This window comes from Schistocerca serialis, chromosome 11, assembly GCF_023864345.2.
Source record: "Schistocerca serialis cubense isolate TAMUIC-IGC-003099 chromosome 11, iqSchSeri2.2, whole genome shotgun sequence".
NCBI classification, from domain to species: domain Eukaryota; kingdom Metazoa; phylum Arthropoda; class Insecta; order Orthoptera; family Acrididae; genus Schistocerca; species Schistocerca serialis.
This window is the reverse complement of record NC_064648.1, coordinates 201,210,073-201,233,269: the sequence shown is the minus strand read 5'-3', so window position 1 is coordinate 201,233,269 and position 23,197 is coordinate 201,210,073. Positions and strand designations below refer to the sequence as shown.

The window sequence follows — 23,197 nt, the reverse complement described above, 5'->3', positions numbered from 1 at the left end:
AGGAGGACGTCGTTATCAGGAGAAAGAAAACTGGTGTTGTACGGATCGGAGCGTGGAATGTCAGATCCCTTAATCGGGCAGGCAGGTTAGAAAATTTGAAAAGAGAAATGAATAGGTTAAAGTTAGATATAGTGGGAATTAGTGAAGTTCGGTGGCAGGAGGAACGAGACTTTTGGTCAGGTGAATACAGGGTTATAAATACAAAATCAAATAGGGGTAATGCAGGAGTAGGTTTAATAATGAATAAAAAAATAGGAGTGCGGGTAAGCTACTACAATCAGCATAGTGAACGCATTATTGTGACCAAGATAGACACGAAGCCCACACCTACTACAGTAGTACAAGTTTATATGCCAACTAGCTCTGCAGATGATGAAGAAATTGATGAAATGTATGATGAGATAAAAGAAATTATTCAGATGGTGAAGGGAGATGAAAATTTAATAGTCATGGGTGACTAGAATTCAACAGTAGGAAAAGGAAGAGAAGGAAACATAGTAGGTGAATATGGGTTAGGGCTAAGAAATGAAAGAGGAAGCTGCTTGGTAGAATTTTGCACAGAGCATAACTCATTCATAGGTAACACTTGGTTCAAGAATCATGACAGCAGGTTGTATACATGGAAAAACCCTGGAGATACTAAAAGGTTTCAGATAGATTATATAATGGTAAGACAGAGATTTAGGAACCAGGTTTCAATTGTAAGACATTTCCAGGAGCAGATGTGGACTCTGACCACAATCTATTGGTTATGAACTGTAGATTAAAACTGAAGAAATTGCAAAAAGGTGGGAATTTAAGGAGATGGGACCTGGATAAACTGAAAGAACCAGAGGTTGTACAGAGTTTCAGGGAGAGCATAAGGGAACAATTGACAAGAATGGGGGAAAAATACAGTAGAAGAAGAATGGGTAGCTTTGAGGGATGAAATAATGAAGGCAGCAGAGGCTCAAGTAGGTAAAAAGACGAGGGCTAGTAGAAATCCTTGGGTAACAGAAGAGATACTGAATTTAATTGATGAAAGGAGAAAATACAAAAATGCAGTAAATGAAGCAGTCAAAAAGGAATACAAAGTCTCAAAAATGAGATCAACAGCAAGTGCAAAATGGCTAAGTAGGGATGGCTACAGGATAAATGTAAGGACGTAGAGGCTTATCTCACTAGGGGTAAGATAGATACTACCTACAGGAAAATTAAAGAGACCTTTAGAGAAAAGAGAACCACTTGCATTAAAATCAAGAGATCATATGGAAAGCCAGTTCTAAGCAAAGAGGGGAAAGCAGAAAGGTGGAAGGAGTATATAGAGGGTCTATACAAGGGCGATGTACTTGAGGACAATATAATGGAAATGGAAGAGGATGTAGATGAAAATGAAATGGAAGACATGATACTGCGTGAAGAGTCTGACAGAGCACTGAAAGACCTGAGTCGAAACAAGGCCCCAGGAGTAGACAACATTCCATCAGAACTACTGTCGGCCTTGGGAGAGCCATTGCTGACAAAACTCTACCATCTGGTGAGCAAGATGTATGAGACAGGCGAAATGCCCTCAGAATCCAAGAAGAATATAATAATTCCAATTCCAAAGAAAGCAGGTGTTGACAGATGTGAAAATTACCGAACTATGAGTTTAATAAGTCACAGCTGCAAAATACTAATGCGAATTCTTTACAGACGAATAGAAAAACTGGTAGAAGCTGACCTCGGCGAAGATCAGTTTGGATTCCGTAGAAATGTTGGAACATGTGAGGCAATAGTGACCCTACAACTTATCTTAGAAGAAAGATTAAGGAAAGGCAAACCTACGTTTATAGCATTTGTAGACTTAGAGAAAGCTTTTGACAATGTTGACTGGAATACTATTTTTCAAATTCTGACGGTGGCAGGGCTAAAATACAGCGAGCGAAAAGCTATTTACAATTTGTACAGAAACCAGATGGCAGTTATAAGGGTCGAGGGACATGAAAGGGAAGCAGTGGTTGGGCAGGGAGTGAGATAGGGTTGTAGCCTCTCCCTGATGTTATTCAATCTGTATATTGAGCAAGCAGTAAAGGAAACAAAAGAAAAGTTCGGAGTAGGCATTAAAATCCATGGAGAAGAAATAAAATCGTTGATGTTTGCCGATGACATTGCAATTCTGTCAGAGACAGCAAAGGACTTGGAAGAGCAGTCGAACGTAATGGACAGTGTCTTGAAAGGAGGATATAAGATGAACATCAACAAAAGCAAAACGAGGATAATGGAATGTAGTCGAATTAAGTCGGGTGATGCTGACTGTTGTGTCTAGACAAGACAGCCTAGACACAATGAGAGGAAGCCGAAAGGCACGCGCTACGCTCACGCAGATGGGCGTGAGGTCTGAAACAGGATACGTAATGAATGCTATAAAGAAAAGTACGTAGCTTCTGGAATACTTAACTTTAATCCATCCTTTTGGTACATCTGGGGATTGTGGCTATACAAGTGAGACTCTTTAGATACATGCAATGTTACTAATGGCGCCTTGCTAGGTCGTAGCCTTTGACTTAGCTGAAGGCTATTCTAACTATTGGCTCGGCTAATGAGCAATGCTTCGTCCATGTAGTCGCTAGCTACGTCATCCGTACAACTGGGGCGAGTGCTCTTCCGTATCTCGAGACCTGCCTTGTGGTGGCGCTCGGTCTGGGATCACACAGTGGCGACACGCGGGTCCGACATGTACTAATGGACCGCGGCCGATTTAAAGCTACCACCTAGCAAGTGTGGTGTCCAGCGGTGACACCACACTGACGGAATTAAATTAGGAAATAAGACACTCAAAGTAGTGAAGGAGTTTTGCTATTTGGGGAGCAAAATAACTGACGATGGTCGAAGTAGAGAGGATATAAAATGTAGACTGGCAATGGCAAGGAATGCGTTTATGAAGAAGAGAAATTTGTTAACATCGAGTATTGATTTATGTGTCAGGAAGTCGTTTCTGAAAGTATTTGTATGGAGTGTAGCCATGTATGGAAGTGAAACATGGACGATAAATAGTTTGGACAAGAAGAGAATAGAAGCTTTCGAAATGTGGTGCTACAAAAGAATGCTGAAGATTAGGTGGGTAGATCACATAACTAATGATAAAGTATTGAATAGAATTGGGGAGAAGAGGAGTTTGTGGCACAACTTGGCTAGAAGAAGGGATCGGTTGTTAGGACATGTTCTGAGGCATCAAGAGATCACCAACTTATATTGGAGGGCAGCGTGGAGGGTAAAAATCGTAGAGGGAGACCAAGAGATGAATACACTAAGCAGATTCAGAAGGATGTAGGTTGCAGTAGGTACTGGGAGATGAAAAAGCTTGCACAGGATAGAGTAGCATGGAGAGCTGCATCAAACCAGTCGCAGGACTGAAGACCACAACAACATGCCAATTTTTGTGGGGGGAGCAATCAGTCAAAATGAAGATGTTGGAAAAGTTAATTGGGACAGGCTTGGGACTTGGCACTCAATTTTTTTTAGATCTTTCTGGCCATAACATCCACCAGATCTGGAAAATACTGACAGTATGTCTGTTTCACAAAGTACAGTGCAGGTCCCAAAAGTTCAATCAGTGTCGGAGGGTTTGGGGACTCTGGGCGTCGAACTCAGATGTAAATACCTGACATTACGTGAGTCTTGTTGGAATCAGAGCACTGAGTATGCATAACACCGCAGCTAGCAGCACAAAGAACATTGTTTCAGTCATTGAAGTATTATGTATGGCTGGCAGCAAACTCTGAGAGATGACGTTTCATTTTCATTGGCCATCCTTAATGGTGGGAAATGCAGTAGTCTTCTCTTCTGCGTTTAACATCACTGAATATATTTTCACTAAAGATAGATTGACCATAACAAAGAATTTGATACTGGTGCAGAACACACACACGCACACACATACAGTTGTTTAAGAAAGTCATATAGAGGAAACTACTCACAAATTAGGTGCACAAGTGGCTTGATGTCATTGTGCAGCACAATAAAGACAAAATTGTGTTCAGGGCAATGTCATCTCTTATGCCATGCTGAGGTTTCATTAGTTCTCTGTTTTCCGAAGATCCTGCCATCCAGAGATGCGAATCAAGATATACAAAGTGATGCAGTTATTAACCGTTTGTGTTCAGTCAAGTATAATGAACAGGCTGCTACTCTGAAGGAAGGTGCTGTGTCCTCAGTTGTATGAGCTAGTTGCTTTTTCTCTCCTATTGGTAGTGTAATACTTACGTAAATAGATCCAAACTTATCGGAGAACAACTTCTGTCTTTGTGCCATAAGTATAGCGGGGTAAACATTGCACCTTGTCACAGAACCCGTAGGAATTTCAATCCTTTAACATGGCAATGACAGTTTGGAGAAGTGGTTAATAAGGTAGATCGTTAAGTTTCTTTTTAGTCTGTAGGGCTTCTCAGTTTTTTACATATTCCCTCCTCACTTTTCTTGACACTTTTTAGTGCTCCGTACATCAGCTGATAAAAACGGAACCCGTATAGGATCATTTTATTGTCTGTCTGTCTCTCCATCTGACAGTAAAGAACCTTTCTTTCTCAGGAACAGGTAAAATACCATGTTGAAATTCATACCACATACTAAGGTTACTGTCCCTTTGCGATGTAAAACATTGAAGCTTCAGTGTCACTGCAGTAAAAATACACTCCTGGAAATGGAAAAAAGAACACATTGACACCGGTGTGTCAGACCCACCATACTTGCTCCGGACATTGCGAGAGGGCTGTACAAGCAATGACCACACGCACGGCACAGCGGACACACCAGGAACCGCGGTGTTGGCCGTCGAATGGCGCTAGCTGCGCAGCATTTGTGCACCGCCGCCGTCAGTGTCAGCCAGTTTGCCGTGGCATACGGAGCTCCATCGCAGTCTTTAACACTGGTAGCATGCCGCGACAGCATGGACGTGAACCGTATGTGCAGTTGACGGACTTTGAGCGAGGGCGTATAGTGGGCATGCGGGAGGCCGGGTGGACGTACCGCCGAATTGCTCAACACGTGGGGCGTGAGGTCTCCACAGTACATCGATGTTGTCGCCAGTGGTCGGCGGAAGGTGCACGTGCCCGTCGACCTGGGACCGGACCGCAGCGACGCACGGATGCACGCCAAGACCGTAGGATCCTACGCAGTGCCGTAGGGGACCGCACCGCCACTTCCCAGCAAATTAGGGACACTGTTGCTCCTGGGGTATCGGCGAGGACCATTCGCAAACGTCTCCACGAAGCTGGGCTACGGTCCCGCACACCGTTAGGCCGTCTTCCGCTCACGCCCCAACATCGTGCAGCCCGCCTCCAGTGGTGTCGCGACAGGCGTGAATGGAGGGACGAATGGAGACGTGTCGTCTTCAGCGATGAGAGTCGCTTCTGCCTTGGTGCCAATGATGGTTGTATGCGTGTTTGGCGCCGTGCAGGTGAGCGCCACATTCAGGACTGCATACGACCGAGGCACACAGGCCCAACACCCGGCATCATGGTGTGGGGAGCGATCTCCTACACTGGCCGTACACCACTGGTGATCGTCGAGGGGACACTGAATAGTGCACGGTACATCCAAACCGTCATCGAACCCATCGTTCTACCATTCCTAGACCGGCAAGGGAACTTGCTGTTCCAACAGGACAATGCACGTCCGCATGTATCCCGTGCCACCCAACGTGCTCTAGAAGGTGTAAGTCAACTACCCTGGCCAGCAAGATCTCCGGATCTGTCCCCCATTGAGCATGTTTGGGACTGGATGAAGCGTCGTCTCACGCGGTCTGCACGTCCAGCACGAACGCTGGTCCAACTGAGGCGCCAGGTGGAAATGGCATGGCAAGCCGTTCCACAGGACTACATCCAGCATCTCTACGATCGTCTCCATGGGAGAATAGCAGCCTGCATTGCTGCGAAAGGTGGATATACACTGTACTAGTGCCGACATTGTGCATGCTCTGTTGCCTGTGTCTATGTGCCTGTGGTTCTGTCAGTGTGATCATGTGATGTATCTGACCCCAGGAATGTGTCAATAAAGTTTCCCCTTCCTGGGACAGTGAATTCACGGTGTTCTTATTTCAATTTCCAGGAGTTTATATAGCTATTTATGTCATATTTTGACACCACGCCAGTATCAGTAGCAGCAACAGGCAAAATCTGTTAAAGTTCTCAATTTCTGGTATGGATGAGCTGTCTATACATACCTAGGATGGTATGAACCCTTGGGTGTGAGATTCCTGTTTGCACTTCTCTCGATTATTTTTCATTGTGCCAGTTAATTCATTATCCATACCATTCATTTCTGCTCCACTGTACTGTATGCTTATTCTGTGTTGCTTTTTTTTTCATTCAGAGACATCATCAGGCCCTCACAATTAAATCTTTTTGTTTTTCAGCATTTCATAAATATTTTACCATTTAATAATTACATTAAGTTGTAGAATCACTTCTCTCATTTGACTTGATATTTGGTGATGCATGTATGTTATTTTTTGCAGATGTGTGGGAGGATAAATGTGAAGGTGGAACAGGAGCCTGAATACGAAGGGAACTCCTGTGAGAAGCACAGAACACAGGTAAGGCTCTGCTGAAAGGGACAGAAGTGGTCGTGTGAAAAGTACAAACACAGTATATAAAGTCCAGTGTGAAAGTAATAGTGTCCAATATTTTTACTTTCCCCTCCTCTATACATATTGCTATCTTCAGGAATGTTAGGTAAGTGCCAGTACTACAGTGCACAGTTTTTCCTTCTTCCAGACTGTAATCCCTGACGCAGGCGTGCACACGGTACACTGTATACGGGGTGTTAAACAAGTAAAAGAAGTATCGTGTCCAGCCCATTGTGGAGAGCAGCCGCGTAGCCGGGCCTCCATTTGTGCACGTACCCTGCCCTGTTGTCCAGACTCGAATGACGACGTACCGGTTTTTGTCGAATCGGACGAGGCAGTAATGGGCTCTGAAAGGAGTTTGAAAAAATCGTTGCTGATGGAGCCGGGTACCGGTTCAAACTGAAGTGTTACAGAGTAACGACAGTGGGTCGGCTGGCCGACTCGTGTACTCTGTCGGACGATGTCGGCACTGCGGCTGGCTAGTGGGGTCTGTACTCGGTGGAGAGGTTGTCCTCAAAACCTCTTTTTCTAATGAAGCACAGCTGCTTTTTATCTGAGTTAGTTAACTTGCAGAACAATCGGTCTCGGAATTCTGCAGTCCTCGTCAGTTATATCGAGAGCTTTTGTGCGTGATGTGGAAATAGGAATGCGGTGAGTGATTTGTGAAACACGGGCTATTGGATCAGTCTTCCTTCCACCAAACTGTAACTTCTCGTACGTATGCGTGCTGCGTCCTACCAGACAGCTAAAGCAGCCACACTCATTGTCCTTCTACTACTGTCGAAAATGAATCGCCACATAGTACCGAACTTTACCGGTGGGCTGCACAATTCAGTTTCGGCTCCTCTAGTGGCTCGGTACATTACTGTGGCGTGAAGATCTGTATGTGTACCAATGCTGCAGACTTGTGCCTGGAAACAAAGAAATTTGTAATCGTGTAACTGTTGTGTTCCAGGTACAAACTACCAAATGGAAAGTTGGAATTTCTTACAACTTACAAGATTTATTGTGAAAAATGAGGTAAAACATAACTCGGCATAATCACTCGTGTCCAGCTTCGTAGCCAAAGTTCATCTCCAGTAAACACTGTCACCGTAGCAATGTTAGGACTGAGGTGAGACCAACTCCGTACTCCAGAAGCCCCAACAGACGACTCCCCGCCGACACGATGTAATCACCCTGGGGCTCCATCCTGATTAGCTCCGTCTACGTGAGTGGTATGATGGCTGCATCTCTTGTGGTGTCCCCACTGTGAGTACTTTAAAGTGTGCCACACTGCTGCTACTGGAGTGTCGGTACGCGGTGCTAGAGAACGCGATGGCGGCATCTTACGTGTGGCGACCGCACTGAACGAAAGCACAGCACGACAGAATATTTCTTGAAAGTGATAAATAAAACTCCTATGACTACTACAGTACAAATTAACACTCATAACATTGGGTTAATTGTGTATTTCAGCATGTGTCTCATTTATTTATTTGCTGTTATTGCCTTTTTAATGTGACAGTAACCTGTTGTTTGTTTTTCCACTCATGTTGGAGGCTGTGTGAAGGTAAGCCGGCTGAAGTTGCGAGATTTAGTACACGGGTTTTTAAATTTATACAGTTTCATCTTGATAGGTCCAGCATCAGTCCAATAGCAGTCTGCAGCAGCATGGTGGTTAAAGGTTTGGCCTCGCATCAGCATACATCAGTGATGCAACTGAACCATTCTTCTCTTGTGGTAGACGGATTATGATGCACTCTCAGCAAACTCTGCCACCAGACTGCCACAACAGCAGTGAAGAAAACAGAAAATCAAAACAATAAGGATGTATCGCATTATATGTAGCATTTGATAAAAAAATCGGAAGCTAAAAAAAAAACATGCAAGCCTGCTGTTAGATTCTACATCTACGCACCTGTTACACAAGCCACCGTATAATCCGTGGCGGAGCATACCTTCTACCGCTGCCTTTGCTGTTCCACTCACAAATGGAGTGAGGGAGAAATGACTTTCTGTTCAAGCACTGATTCCTCTTATCACGCCTTTACAGTCCCAACACACGGTGTACGTTAGTGGCATTAGGATCATTCGGCAGTGTGTCGTGGATGCCGGTTGTGTAAACTTAATGGACAGTGATTTGAAAACGATTACCTTCTTCCCTCGCGGGACTCCCATTTCAGTTCACAGAACAGTTCCGTAATGCCCGTGTGTCGACAGGATCTACACAGCAGCTAGTGTGCGAGCCGTGTCCTCTAATTCGAACTAGTGCGGAACCTAAACTCACTTGCGAACAGATCCTACAAGAGTTCCCTACGCTGTCTCGTGTATAGTTGAGGCAAACTTCTCATAATTCTCCCAATAAATCAAGGTCAACCATTTGTTTGCCCTAATACCAGACCTTACATGCCTGTTCCATTTCATGGCGCTTTGCAACATTACGCCTAGATTTTTAATCGATGTGACCTTGTCGAACAGCACATCAGTAACACTGTATTTGAACATTACAGGATTGTTTTGTCCAAGTTATCCCATATCCCTGTCCTCAACACTGTGTCTTCATTGCAGACTGCTGCTCACCCTATCCGTTGGACAATTTGTGTGTGTATGGAGAACAAGATTAGTCCAAAAGGTTGGCTTATTGATAAAGTGACATAATTACACTTATTACAGGTTTGAGTGTGTGGTCTCCCAAATTAGAATTTCTGTGGTCGCCGGAAGAAACATCAGACTTCGGTATTAAGTATAGGTCGCCAGTCTGAAAGGACACATACTACAATTCGAGACCACTGTTAAATGTTAGTTAAGCACGATAATGCTACATCAGTGATCTTGTCCGATTGCTTTGAAATATTAATATATAAATACAAACTTGTCATAACAGAAGCAAGTAGTCGCGTTACTGTCATTTTAAATAAAACACGTCTTTGGTGACTTACGGCATCATTTTAAAAAATGTACGCCATCTGCTAGATTGCGGTAATACCTTCCTTTCCAAACTTTAACAGATGAAAAATAATTATTGATGTTTTTATCTTTTTTCTTTTGTTTTAGAAACAAAAATTACCTGAGATCGAGGGTGCAGGGTGCAGTCGTCTCCGAGTAGTGGCTCGTGTCGGCACTGGTGTCGGGTGTCTCTAGACATTCGAGCTGTCCTCAGGTTGTGAAGGCTGCTGGCCTCGTCAGTGGACTACACGCAGAGTTTACAATTTGCAGTATCGTACACAGAGTTGATGGGATGCCCTGGTTTGGAGCTGAGTGGAGCGTCTCAACCAGAGGGTCCATCGAGTCTCAGTTGCAGATTTCTGGACATAGGTTATGGGATGGAGAATTGTAGTAGGATTCCCCTGGATAGATCAGGAGTGCATTACACGCAGGAAGCTGCTACTCAGGTAGCAGAGAACATGTGGAGTGTACGTCGCCTTTATTTAGGCTTGGGTGTTAGTCTGAAGTCCTCTCATAAATGCTCAACTCTTAATATGTAGAGAGTGAGATCTTGTCATGTACAAGGCAGACACACGTCCGAATGTCTTGATTTTTACACTAAACTGTCAAAGCATTCCTAACAAAGCACATGAATTTAATGCACTCCAGGAAAACTACTGTCAGATTGAAACTATACTCAGAACTGAGAGCTGGTTGAAAACCAAAGGAGAAGGCTTTGATGTATTGTAAGAGGCCAGGAATGTATATCAAAAAGACAGGTTAGACATCACAGGAGGGGAAAGACAAAAGTGTTACGTCTATCGAGATCAGAACTAAGTCTGACTGAAGAGTTATCTGGACGAGCTTACCTGGCCTAGGTGAACTCAAATTAATCATTGGATGCTTTCACCGGCCAGCCAGTTCGTCTGACACAGTTGTAAAATCGTTGAAAGACCGTCATCACTCAGTAGTGTGGAAGTACCCTTGCCATGCATTATTAGTAGGAGACAACTTTAACCTACCGGGCACTGATTGAATGTCTGTGGATTGATTTCTGGTGGTACAGACAGTCTTCCAAAGAAGTTCTCAACGATTTTTCTGGAAACTGTCTTGAACAGCTAGTGTGACAACCCACACTCTAGGGAAATATTTTTAGACTTCACAGCTAAAAACTAGCTTGACACTGTCAGTGTAGAGACAGGGATTGGAAATCCCTCAATTGTACCCTGACGGTTTCTAATGTTAATAAATCCATCGAGAAGGCTAGGAGAATTTCTACACTGAAAATAGCAGGTAAGCAGTTGTTAGCATCCTACTCGAGACAGTAACTGTACGTTCCAAACCACCTCCGTCGTCAGCGTCACTAACGAGCGATCGTACCGTGGTGCGCATCTCTGAGGTAAGCCCGTTTGAATCCTGGAAGAGAACGAAATTCTCACTGCCAGTATTTGGCTAGCAAGGGAAGGACATGGGGTAAAGTTCCTGATATCCAGTCTTTGTGCCAATGTCCTGGATAAATTCCAAATCTCTCTGCAGTGCCTCACAAAGTGAGGGCATGGAACACTGTTGATGGTGATTCATACTTATAATGGGGACATTAAGCTACAGGTTTCACACTCTGCCTTCTTTCATCACCTCCAAAATGAACACGACTCCACACACACACACACACACACACACACACACACACACACACACACACACACACACACTCTCTCTCTCTCTCTCTTCTCTCTCTCTCTCTCTCTCTCTCTCTCACTCCATAGTCATCTACCATTGACAGAGACACTTACAAATACGGCTCATACTTCCCAGAGGAAAGGTGCCTACGGGCGTGAAAGATAAGGAAAACCTCTCCAGTCTGGTGGGGTTTCCAAGCCATTCATGCAAAATGACTTTACTCTACACATAAGCAGTTGCTAGCATCCTACTTAGACAGTAAATGTACATTCCAGTCCACCTTCATTGCCGACAGTGCTAACACGTGCTTGTCCTGTGGTGCTCGTGTTTACTTTACTTATTTAGTGACGACATGGTGCACGAAGAGGAATTATGGGCAGTTTAAATGGTTGTAAATTTTGCACTAAATGGATTAAGGCTGGTAAAGATCGATTGTGGTTTAATAACAAGATTCAGAAAACAGTAAGTAAACAGAGGTGTTGCACTCTTAGATCCAAAGAAGAATGCAGGAAAGTCAAACATGCCTAAAAAGTTAGCAGAAATTTGTTCATCTACAAAAAGATCAGTGCTTGAAACACACAACTTCCACTGTCACATGTTTGCTTAAGATCTTGCTGAGATTAGAAAATTCTAATCCACGTAAAATTGCTAAGCAGGTCAAAGGCTTCTACTTGGTCACTCATAGACCTACCTGGTGTGGCAATTTAAGACAGCAAAAGGAAAGCTGAACTTTTAAATTTTGTGTTTATGAAACCTTTCACACAAGAGGATCGTAAATACAGATCAATGTTCGACCACTGCACTAACCCCCACGTGGAAACTGGCACACCTGACACTTAAAATCAACTTAGAGTTGAAAACAAGTAAGCTGCCACATCTATACGAGGTTTAACAGAGAGACTGGAAAAAAGTGCCAGTGACTTCTGTATACACATAAGGTGAAAGAACAAGCCCATAAAATTAGACTAGTGTCCTTAATGCGGAATTCTGGAGCATTTTCTAAGTTCAAATATAATAAATTTATTCAGGACATAAAAGTTTTTGTCCAAAAAAGCTACACTGGTTTAGAAAGAACACTAATTTAGAAAATATCCCTCATGCAAAATTCAGCTTGCCCCCCCTCTCCTCCGAACATTCTGAAACCGTGGATGAAGGGCAACAGGCAGAGTCCACATTCCTGCACTGTCCGTCCGAAAACTTCCAAGACATATTTTGTTGCTAGTATACAAACGACAAAAGTGCAGTAAATACAGTGGCATGTGTAAACAACAGACAAGCATTCGAGGATGAGATAAGTGTTTAATGTCCCGTCGTCATTAGAGGTGCAGCACAAGCTCGGATTGTGTCGAGGATGGGGAAGGAAATTGGGTGTGCCCTTTCAAAGGAACCATCCCAGCATTTGCCTGGAGCAATTCAGGAAAATCACAGAAAACCTAACTCAGGATGGCCCGACGCTGGTTTGAACTGTCGCCCTTCCGAATGTGAATCTAGTGCGCTAACCACTGTGCCACCTTGCTCGGTAAGAGCATTCGACCAGTCAGTTGTGAGCAAGCAGTAGTAAGTAATGGATGTGCAGCAATAGTGTGTCAACATTGTGGCGTCCCAAACATCTCTAAATCGAGTGTTGGAGACGTGCATGGAAAAGTGTGTGCTGAGTTTGTCCAGTAAGCTTAGCACTCCGTTGTCAGGCCACAAGTGGCACATCGGGAACATCCGACCGCCGTGTCATCCTCAGCTGAGGATGCGGAGAGGAGGGGCGTGTAGTCAACACACCGCTCTCCCGGTCGTTGTGGTGGTTTTCTGTGACCGGAGCCACTACTAGTCGGTCGAGTAGCTCCTCAATTGGCATCACGAGGCTGAGTGCACCCCGAAAAATCACAACAGTGCACGGCGGCACCGACGGTCACCCATCCGAGTGCCGACCACGCCCGACAGCGCTTAACTTCGGTGATCTGACGCGAACCGGTGTATCCACTGCGGCAAGGCCGTTGCCCCAGTAAGCTTGACTTCTAAATAATAATGACGACACATAGATGATTGCCACAACTTCATTGAAATGCAAAATGCAGGCATTTCTTTTCTGCATACGAGACTTGGTGTTACCAATATGAACCTACCACAAAATGACAAAGTGCAGAAATTCGCACAAAGCATCAGTGTTTTGACAACATTACTGACATTGGTGCCAATGTGATGGACAAGTTGATCAACATGGCAAAAAGGGACAAGTTTCAGACAATTATGTGAATATTCTGTGTTTTTTGCCCCGAGTGAGGATGCTATGTCGAACACCATCATCATTAAAACCACCAACTTAATATTTTTCTCTCTCTCTCTCTCTCTTCTTTTTCTCTTTTTCTTTTAAACTTTTTAGTGGTACAGAAAGCATTTGACACAATGCCCCATTACAGAGTTACAGAGGCTTGTCATTTGGTGTAGGTTCTGACGTGCAAGTGATGTAAATTGTCGTGGATGGCGTGTGCGCATTGGAGACAAAGACAACTTGATGGCATCCACTGTGAAGTCTGAAAGGACTAATAGATCATTAAAAAATCTGTATGGAATAAATATACATAGTAGTGGCAAAAATTAATTTATATATATGAGACGTGTAGGGTATAGTATCTCAGGTAATTTTTGTTTCTAAAACAAAAGAAAAAGGACAAAAACATCAATAATTATTTTTCTTCTTTTAAAGTTTGTAAAGTTTTAAAGTTTGTAAAGGAAGGTATTACCACAATCTAGCAGACGGTGTACATTTTTTTTTTTTTTTATGATACAGTAAGTAACCAAACACGTGTTTTATTTAAAATGATAGTAACCCAACTACTTGCGTCTATCATGACAAGTTTGTATTTGTATATTAATATTTCACAGCAGTCAGACAACATCATTGACGTAGCTTTATTGCATTTAACCAACATTTTATCAGTGGTCTCAAATTGTAGTATGTGTCCTTTCAGACCGGCGACCTGTATTTAATATCGAAGTCTGATGTTTCTTCCGGCAACCACAGAAATTCTAATTTGTGAGACCACACACTCAAACCTGTAATAAGTGTAATTATGTCACTTTATCAATAAGCTAACCCTTCGCACTAATCTCGGTCTCTATACACACAAACTGTCCAATGGACAGGGTGAGCAGCAGTCTGCGACAAAGGCATAGTGTTCAGGAGAGTATCATCGTTAAGGAATGGTGTGAGGATATGGGATAACTCGGACAAAACAATCCTATAATGTTCAAATACCGTGTTAGAGATGTGCTGCTCGACACAGTCACATCGATTAAAAATCTAGGCGTAATGTTGCAAAGCGACACGAAATGGAACAGGCGTGTAAGGTCTGTTATTAGGGGAGACAAATGGTTGACCTTGATTTATTGGGAGAATTATGAGAAGTTTGCCTCAACTATACAGGAGACAGTGCGGGGAACACTTGTAGGATCTGTTCGCAAGTGAGTTTAGCACACTAGCTGCTGTGTAGATCCTGTCGACACAGGAGTTACGGAAAAGTTCTGTGAACTGAAATGGGAGTCCTGTGAGGGAAGAAGATAATCATTTTCAAATCACTGTCGATTAAGTTTACACGACCAGCATCTGCGAGACACTGCCAAACAGTCCTAATGCCACTAACATACACAGTGTTTTGGGACTGTAAAGGCATGATAAGAAGAATCGGTGTTCATACAGAAAGTCGTTTCTCTCTCACTCCATTTGTGAGTGGAACAGCAAAGGCAGCAACTTGCAGCGGTACAAGGTATGCTCCGCGACGGATTATATGGTGGCTTGTATAGCAGGTATGTAGATGGAGAATGTAGCAGCAGGCTTGCTTTTTTTTTTTTTAATCAAATGCTACATATAATGCAATACATCCTTATTGTTCTGATTTTCTTTTTTCTTCTCTGCTTTCGTGGCAGTCTTGTGGCTGAATTTGCTGAAAGTGCATCATAATCCATCTGCCACAAGAGAACAATGCTTCAGTTTCATCACTGGTGTATGCTGACACACAGGGTGCGAGTCCAAAGCATTAACTACCATGTTGCTGCAGCTGCTATTGGACCTATCAAGATGACACTGTACAAATTTAAAAGCTTGTCTACTAGATCTTACATCTTGAGCAGTCTTACCTTCACACATCCTCCAACATGAGTGGAAAAACAAACAGGATGTTGTCACATTAAAAAGGCAATAAAGGGAAATAAATAAATAAATGAGACACATGCTGACATACACAATGAACGCAATGTTAAGAGTGTTAATTTCTACTGAAGTAGTCACAGAAGTTTTATTGATCACTTTCAAGAAATATTCTGTTGTGCTGTGCATTCATACATTGCGGTCGCCACACGTAAGACGCCGCCATCGCGTTTTCGAGTGGCGTGTGCCGACGCTCCAGTGGCAGCAGCGTGGCATACTTGCACATCCCAGATGAGTCCCTCCGGCAGAAGAGCCGAGTGCTCGTTGACTTTTTTTCGAACAGTGATCACTACTCCCATAAATGTGCCAAAACGTGGGTGCTGCTGATAACTGAAAAAGACCCCCTCTGCTGCTCCCCGTGTGTCTGCAGGTACCCTGCTAAAGGAGTTACCACCTGCTGACTCATAGGGTAATTAGGTGAGGCCAGATGTTGAGTCCCCACATCCACCCTCTACCTCGAGCAGTGCAAACAGGGTACAACCTACCATTCTTCTGAGTTGAGCCAGCGATAGAAATCTGCTGTTTAATTTTTGACAATGTAGTATTGACTACTATATTTATTTTAGTGAGTAATTTTGAATATAACTTCCTCAAATTAATGTTAAATGCTTTTTTATTTGTGACTGTCAGAATAATGTTTTTTAAAAGTGGAATGAGCCTGCAGTTACAGAACCACCAGTAACACTTGCATTTACAACACACAATCTTCTCACGTGTAAAAGACAAGTATTACAGTGTTTCAAGTTTAATTCTTTGTTTAGTTAGTTTTTTAATATATTTCATGAGAATTATAAATGATTAAAAGTTTTTTATCTTTTGAACTTGTTCAAAGTGAAATGTAAACACATTTCCTTACCATGGAAAAAAAGTTTTGAATCCTCTGATATATCTTACTATTTGAACAGATTAAACTGCCCTATCAAAACGTGAAATACTACATACTTTATATCGTTTGCAAGAAATTTGGGTTTAACTCCTTTGTGAGTAATTCTGTGGCTTTGTTCTAAAAGGGCCAATGTCAAGAATCTTAGTTTTAAGTTATAAGCTTGCAAATATTTTCTGTCATTTTCTGACAACTATTAACAATATATTTGGGGCTATTTGTTACTATCTTTAAAGTAAATCAACGTAACTCAAACTTAATGATAAATTTCTAGAATTTTCAACTTCAAAATTAAAGGACATAAGAGGACATTGGCCCTTTTTAACATCATGAACTCCCTTAAATTATGTGACATTGGCCCTTTTGACATCAGCGTTAGGTACACTGAATAACAAGAAACAGGTAATTTTAAGATAAATATTTCCTTGTACTCATTAATTAATTCACTTTATTCATTCCTCAAGAATTTAATAACTGATAGCAACTGTTACATGTTCCGAAAATCACATTTTATCACCGTAAATCGTGAAAACACTGTTTGATCTCGTAATCGGGTGGTAAACTGTTTATTCGCATTTCTTAATATCAGACAAATAATTTGCATACACTGTGGTTGATATTGAAAAATGAGAGAGAAAAAATATATCACTCGTTTCCGTCACCACCACCATCCTCATCCTTCCCTTCGTAACATATCCTTTTATCTCTTTCATCTGACTGTGTATTGGCTTTCAGGTGATTGATGATCTGTATGTAGAATGGACGACTGCTTATGTTCGTGTATGAGAGATCCCTTAAGCCCTTTAATTTCTTTTGTGAAATGGGTATGATGGCATCAGAAATAGGTGCAAGTTTTGGCATAGACAAGTCAAGTTTCCTATTGTTCAGATCTATCATCTTGAATGGTTCTTCCGAGGAGTAACTGTGTTTGTAGGAGACAATTCCTGGCATACCTGAGTGATACTTCATCCATGTTATCTTGTTCCAAACAATAGTATTCCCTTCTCTGTTAATTTTCTTGTGCAGATAATGACTTCTCATGAAGTCTTTAAAGTTATAGAAGTCCTTTTGTTCCAGCTGTATTACAGTTCTGGGTGGCTTTCGGGGAACCATGCGTATTAATTTGGCCCAGTCTCTTGGCAGTTCTACTTCAACAGTTGTTTTCTTTGTCTTCTAAATGACTGCGTGAATTGAGTCAGCTTCCAAGTGAGCATGTCCAACTTCAAGAAATTTGTGGTTGATTTCCAAACATCTTCCCTGAATCATGAATTCTTCCACTACTCTCAGAAAAAAGATGGCAATAAAAATATTTCTGTTTAGTCCGGTACACAAATCGCTGTACAGCTGTACCTCGACAATTTCATCAGCCAGTTTCCTCAAATAATCATATAGACAAAAAGCTATTTCTTGGCATCTTCCTGCCACTGTTTCATCCCAAATGTAACATACTGGAGAACATTCTTTGTACATAGATGGTCAAGTTGAAAGTCCAAAGTTGTCTTTTGTAAAATGCCAGACCACAGTGTAGAAAAGGAGTGGGTAGACATTTCTGCAAGTCAGAGGCCAGGATTATTACACTGGAATTTTGCTCAGCTCTCTTCGCATCACTGTCTCTCTGATCGTAAGCAGCCGGGGCTAAATCTAAATATTGCTGTCATTCCACTTCAACCTTACACCGTTCAGCATCATCAGTACAATTCTTGAGTAACATGACTTATTTGTCACATTTTGCACATGTGTCAGTCTTCGGTTTGTGGAAGCTAAGATTGAAACAGTTCACAAAAACTCTTCGATAACAGTTTTCATTTCTTTGCTTTGTATCTTGGTTTCGCAAAATTCTTGATAGAGCTGGTAAATTGCCGAAATACTCAAGTCTGGAGACAAATATTTTTTAGAAGAATCAAGAATAATGGCTTTCATAGGAAAGAAATAGTTAAATGTGTTCCTTCATTACATCAATGTCGTCAGATGGAACTTTCAGACAATTAAAATGTTTACCATGTCCATTTTCAGAGCCCCGTCTTTTCTCCACAATTATTCTTACCTACTTTTGTATTAAATAAAATGTACTAAGGAATATATTCTGACATACTTCTATTTTAGTCTGCAAAGAAGGACTATAAATAAAGTACTTCCTGGAATATTTTTGCCTGCTTGCAGTTCCTTCAGGTTTGTTCCTTAAACGCTCCATATGTTTCTTTTCCTGAGACACATGATTAGTTATGAACTGATTTTGAGCTTCTAGGTACATTTTGAAATAGTCTACAAACATTCTCTCTCTCTCTCTCTCTCTCTCTCTCTCTCTCTCTCTCTCTCTCTCTCTCTCTCTCTCTCTCTCTCTCATATCATCATTTACTTTTCCTCCGCAATTTTTCCTGCACTTGCACAATGATTTCAGAACTGTAGCAGGTATAACTTTTTCCAGTTCTTTCCTCAGATTTCTCTCCCATTTTTCTGGATGAATCCTGTGGATCACATTTCTTCCTCCCCCTTCGACTCAACTTTGTTGTTTTATTGCGAGGCTGCTGTTGAATTGGACTAATTTCTTCAATCCTTGAAGGTCTTTTAATGGTCTTTGGTACAGCTATATTCCCTCCGTCATTGCTTTCATCACTAGTTTCAGGATCACTTGGAACATATTCATCAGGATCTTCAAATACATCTTCATCAGAACATGAAATCATGTCAGCCAATAATGATGAACATGCATTTCCTTCTGTTATTGGGATGACCAACATTTTAGATTGGCATTAAGTAGAGATACCAGTCAATTTATGGTCCTGTGTTGGAAAAATTAGGGATCTGTGCTCCTGATACCAGTTTATTTTAGTATACTTACCTTCAAGGCAAAGTGATGACTTCAGTGGTGATATTTCAGGTGCAGTTTGTTGCTCAAGCTCTTCGTTATCACCACTGTGGAACATGATGTTTTTTGCCCACCAAGACTGTCTAGACTCCTCACTAACAATGCGCCGAATGGTTAGGAGAATTGTTAAAGGAACAACTCTTATTATTGTGTATTCCTGCCGGATTTAAGGCCAGTGTCGACATTGGCCCTTCTTACAACAAAAGTAAAATAAGAGGAAAGGCCAGTATAAAGATTGGCCCTTTAATGCTGATTGGAAACTTGATAAAACACTTCGGGGCTTACATCTTAAAAGCCCAGTATCTCTCATCCTATGTGGCTTAGACATCGGCTGTTTTAACATTACGAAGAGCAGGTGAAACTATATGGCGTATACCAATAAAACCAGTTTTGACAAATATTGACATTGGCCCTTTCAGAACCAAGCCACAGAATTATGTGTTCTAGAAATAATTGAAAGCATTTAATAAATTCACAGTAGTGATTCAGAGTTTGATTGTTAGAATTTTGAGCAATAAATTCCATCTGCGGGACTTGAAAACTGGGAATGCATAGAACTACATTTAACGTAACACCCTCCACTGACACCACCACTGAAGTTCTTGCTATTCCTAACCAAAATTATTTATCTTAATCTTCACACAGAAGTGTAATGCACATCTGCTAAATAGTTCTTTACTACAGATTACACAATACTGTTTCTTACAGATGTTACCTTTACATTATGTGTAGCTGGTCTCTGAACAACAATCATAAACGGTGTTTCTAGTAGTTACAGTGTATGGCTTTTATCCAGTTGCAGGTATCTTACAATTCAATTTTTATTGTTTTTGTAATAAGACAGTTACCTTAGATGTACATCAGTTTACAAGTAGTTATAATGAATAGTTTGTTGTCTATCAGATGTGAACAGAACAATCCCCATATGCCTTTGCTGTCAATTCCGAGTGTGTCCATCTCTCCTCCCAAGTAAGCTTTTCTCTGTCACAGAAATATGATTTTAATACAGTATTGTGACACATATCACTCTTTATGTAATTAAAAAAGGACAAAGAAATTAAAAATGACTTGAATGACCAGATATACCATTACTACAAGGTGTACAACTTTGCTTCCGCCATTTGCCGATAGGTGGCGACAATGGCAAGTAGTGGTTGAAAGAAACAGATCGCAGACGTCGTGCAGTTAGCTTGGACTTTGGTCAACATAACCTCATTCAAATGTTGGTTGATTTGTGTCTGCATCATGAAGTTGTTCTCGATTGAAAATGTCAGTTTACGAGCCTAATTCTCGGGAGGTGTTACGGTTTTGTTTCAGTATGAGGAAAACAGCGGCTGAGTCTCATCGAATGCTCTCAAGTACGTATGGTGAAGAGGCTATTAGTGAAAGAACGTGTCGTGAGTGGTTTCAACGCTTCAAGAACGGTGATTTTAATGTTGTAGACTGGCATAGTGGTGGAAGAGAGAATGTTTTCAAAGATGCAGAATTTGAGACATTGCCGAGTGAAGACCCGCGTCAAAGTCGAGAAGAATTGGCACGATTAGTGGGAGTGACACAGCGAGCTGTGTCTATGGGCACGGTTCTGAAAGAAGGAACTTGGGTCCCGTGTGAGCTGAAACCGTGAGACATTGAACAGTGTTTGTGAACAGTTGCTTCAGAGGCAATAACGGGAGGGATTTCTGCATCACATTGTGACCGGGGATGAAAAATGGATTCATTACGATAACCCTAAACGCTAAAAATTATGGGGATATCCCGGCCGTGCTTCCACGTCGACGGCCAAACTGAATATTCACAGCTCCAAGATCATGTTCTGCATTTGGTGGGACCAGCTCTGCGTCGTGTACTACGAGGTGTCAAAACTGAGTGAAACAATTACAGGTGCTCGTTATTGAATGCAATTAATGCGTTTGAACAGAGCATTAAAAGACAAATGGCCACAATACAGCGAGAGGCACGATAACATCATTAACTGATTTTGTAGCACGACAATGCTCGACCCCACGTTGCAAAAGAGGTCAAAAGGTACTTGGAAACGTTTACCACCCACTGTATTCTCCAGACATTGCTCCCTCTGACTGTCACCTGTTTAGATCAATGGCGCACGGCCTGGCTGACCGACACTTCCAATCTCACGGAGAACTCACAAATTGGATCGAATCGTGGATCGCTTCAAAAGATGAACAATGTTTTTGACGCAGGATTCGTACACTGCCCAAAAGATGGGAGAAAGTAGTGACCAGCAATGGAAAATACTTGGATCGATACATGTGTAACCAATTTGTATCATTAAAGCCTCAAATGTCTGGGAAGAAATGGCAGAAGCAAAGTTGTGCACCTCATATTTACTGTATTTTTTATCTGTTTGGAGCACTTCTTTGTGTAGATTTGTGTTTAAAAATGTTTTAAGTCAACAGTTTTATTTACAATGTTCATTTATTGAAACAGTTACTTACAAACTTATCAGCAGAAGTACAAAACAGTTCCTTTGTGGCCTGGCTTACAAAATAAATCACCCTGTCAACAGTGTCACTGCGGTGTCATCTGTTACTGTCTGATAGGTGGAGCAGCAGCAGGGCACTCAGCACTGACAAAGCTTACAATTAAGATGTTCTGGGCTATTATGACATGATCAAATTGATTTCACATTAAAACCCAACATTTTGTCCCCATCTGCACAGCACATTTTCAAGGGATATCATAGCTACTAGGTGGCGGATCTGCACCTCGAGTCACTACTAACTGCAAGAAAATTACATTTACTAGGATTGGTGTGATGTCACACGTTTTGAATACCCGAGCACAATTGGCTATTGTCGACTGTCATCGTTTTCTGTTACTATCGACCCGTGGTGGAGTTGGGGAGTTGGAAGACTGTACACATCTTCTTCGGTACCGGAACCCACGTATCATTCAATTTCGTGCCTTCCTCCTTCCAGTCGAAATTCCTGGAGTGTTTTACAAACTGTATGGCCTCTCTGTATGGCCTTTCATGGTATCCACATGGGACTGCCAGTACTTAAGCCCTATCAAAATGAATGTGGTGGTCACCTGGTTCCAAAACATGTTCACAACTGATCTGTCTGTCTGCCCTCTTCTGCAATTGCCCTTGTGCTCATCTAGTCGTTCTTTGACTGTTCTTTTTGTAGTGGGTCCCCTATAAATTCCTGCTTTTTCCAGTAGTTGGCGAGCATCCTGGGCTGATTTTATGTGATCTTGTATCTTTCTGGTGAGTTTTTAGGTTACTGTAATGTTCCACTTTTTCAAGATTTTTACTCTTGCGGTTAGTAATGTCCTCAGCACTTGAGCATCACTACAATTTCCACGCGGTGGTCTTAGCGCGAACGAATAACAATTCTTGAACAATACACTGATGAGATGTTTTAATTCTGCATCAAACAGCTCTAGTTCGGAGATTTTCCTTGCTCTATCTGCCAACATTTTTATGATGCCTTGCTTTTGCTATGGATGGTGGTTCGAATCCTGGTGTAGGTAAAGGTCTGTGTGCGTGCATTTTCGGTAAACTGTGTGGCCCAAGCTATCATCTTCATTCTTGAAAACTAGCACGTCAAAAAAATTCAATCTTCCCCTGCCTCCTCCTCCATGGTAAAATGAATTTTCAGATTTATCCCGTTAAGATGTATGTGAAAACGACCCAGTTCCTCCCTGCCATGTCACCACAAAAATAAAGTATTATCCACTTACCGAAACCAGATATTCAGTTTCTTGTTTGCAGTTTCCAGTGCCTGCTCTTCTAATGTTTCCGTGAAGTTCGTTACAATTAGGCTTAAGGAACTACCCCTAGCAACACCATCCATTTCTTTGTAGAAACCATCATTCCATTCGAAATACGTGGTTGTGAGGCAATATTTAAACAGTTCTGCAGTATTGGGAGGAAGAATCTGATGCATCAGTTGCAACACTTCATTGAGCAGAAACATAGTGAATACCAATACCACATCAAAACTAACTAGTATGGTACTCCAGTTGGTCTACTATGCCATTTAATTTTTTGACAAAACATGCAGAATTCTTGATATGTATCCAGTCAGCCCACATACGGTCATAATAATGTTG

The 23,197-nt window shown here is 41.9% G+C and overlaps 1 protein-coding gene across 5 annotated transcripts in view; it reads left to right on the top strand.

The window, feature by feature from the left end:
* Positions 1–23,197, top strand: part of LOC126426767 (THAP domain-containing protein 5-like) — an 89,770-nt gene that overhangs the window by 53,843 nt on the left and 12,730 nt on the right. For 3 of the 5 annotated variants that reach the window (XR_007576414.1, XR_007576413.1, XM_050088754.1), the window contains exon 8: positions 6,476–6,553. Coding sequence is in view for 3 of the 5 variants with exons in the window: in XM_050088754.1 (XP_049944711.1) it covers positions 6,476–6,553 (78 nt within the window). In the remaining 2 variants the exon portion in view is untranslated. Of the gene's footprint in view, positions 1–6,475; positions 6,554–9,622; positions 9,885–23,197 lie in introns of those variants that run through there. The other 2 variants (XM_050088753.1, XM_050088755.1) reach the window with 1 other exon arrangement.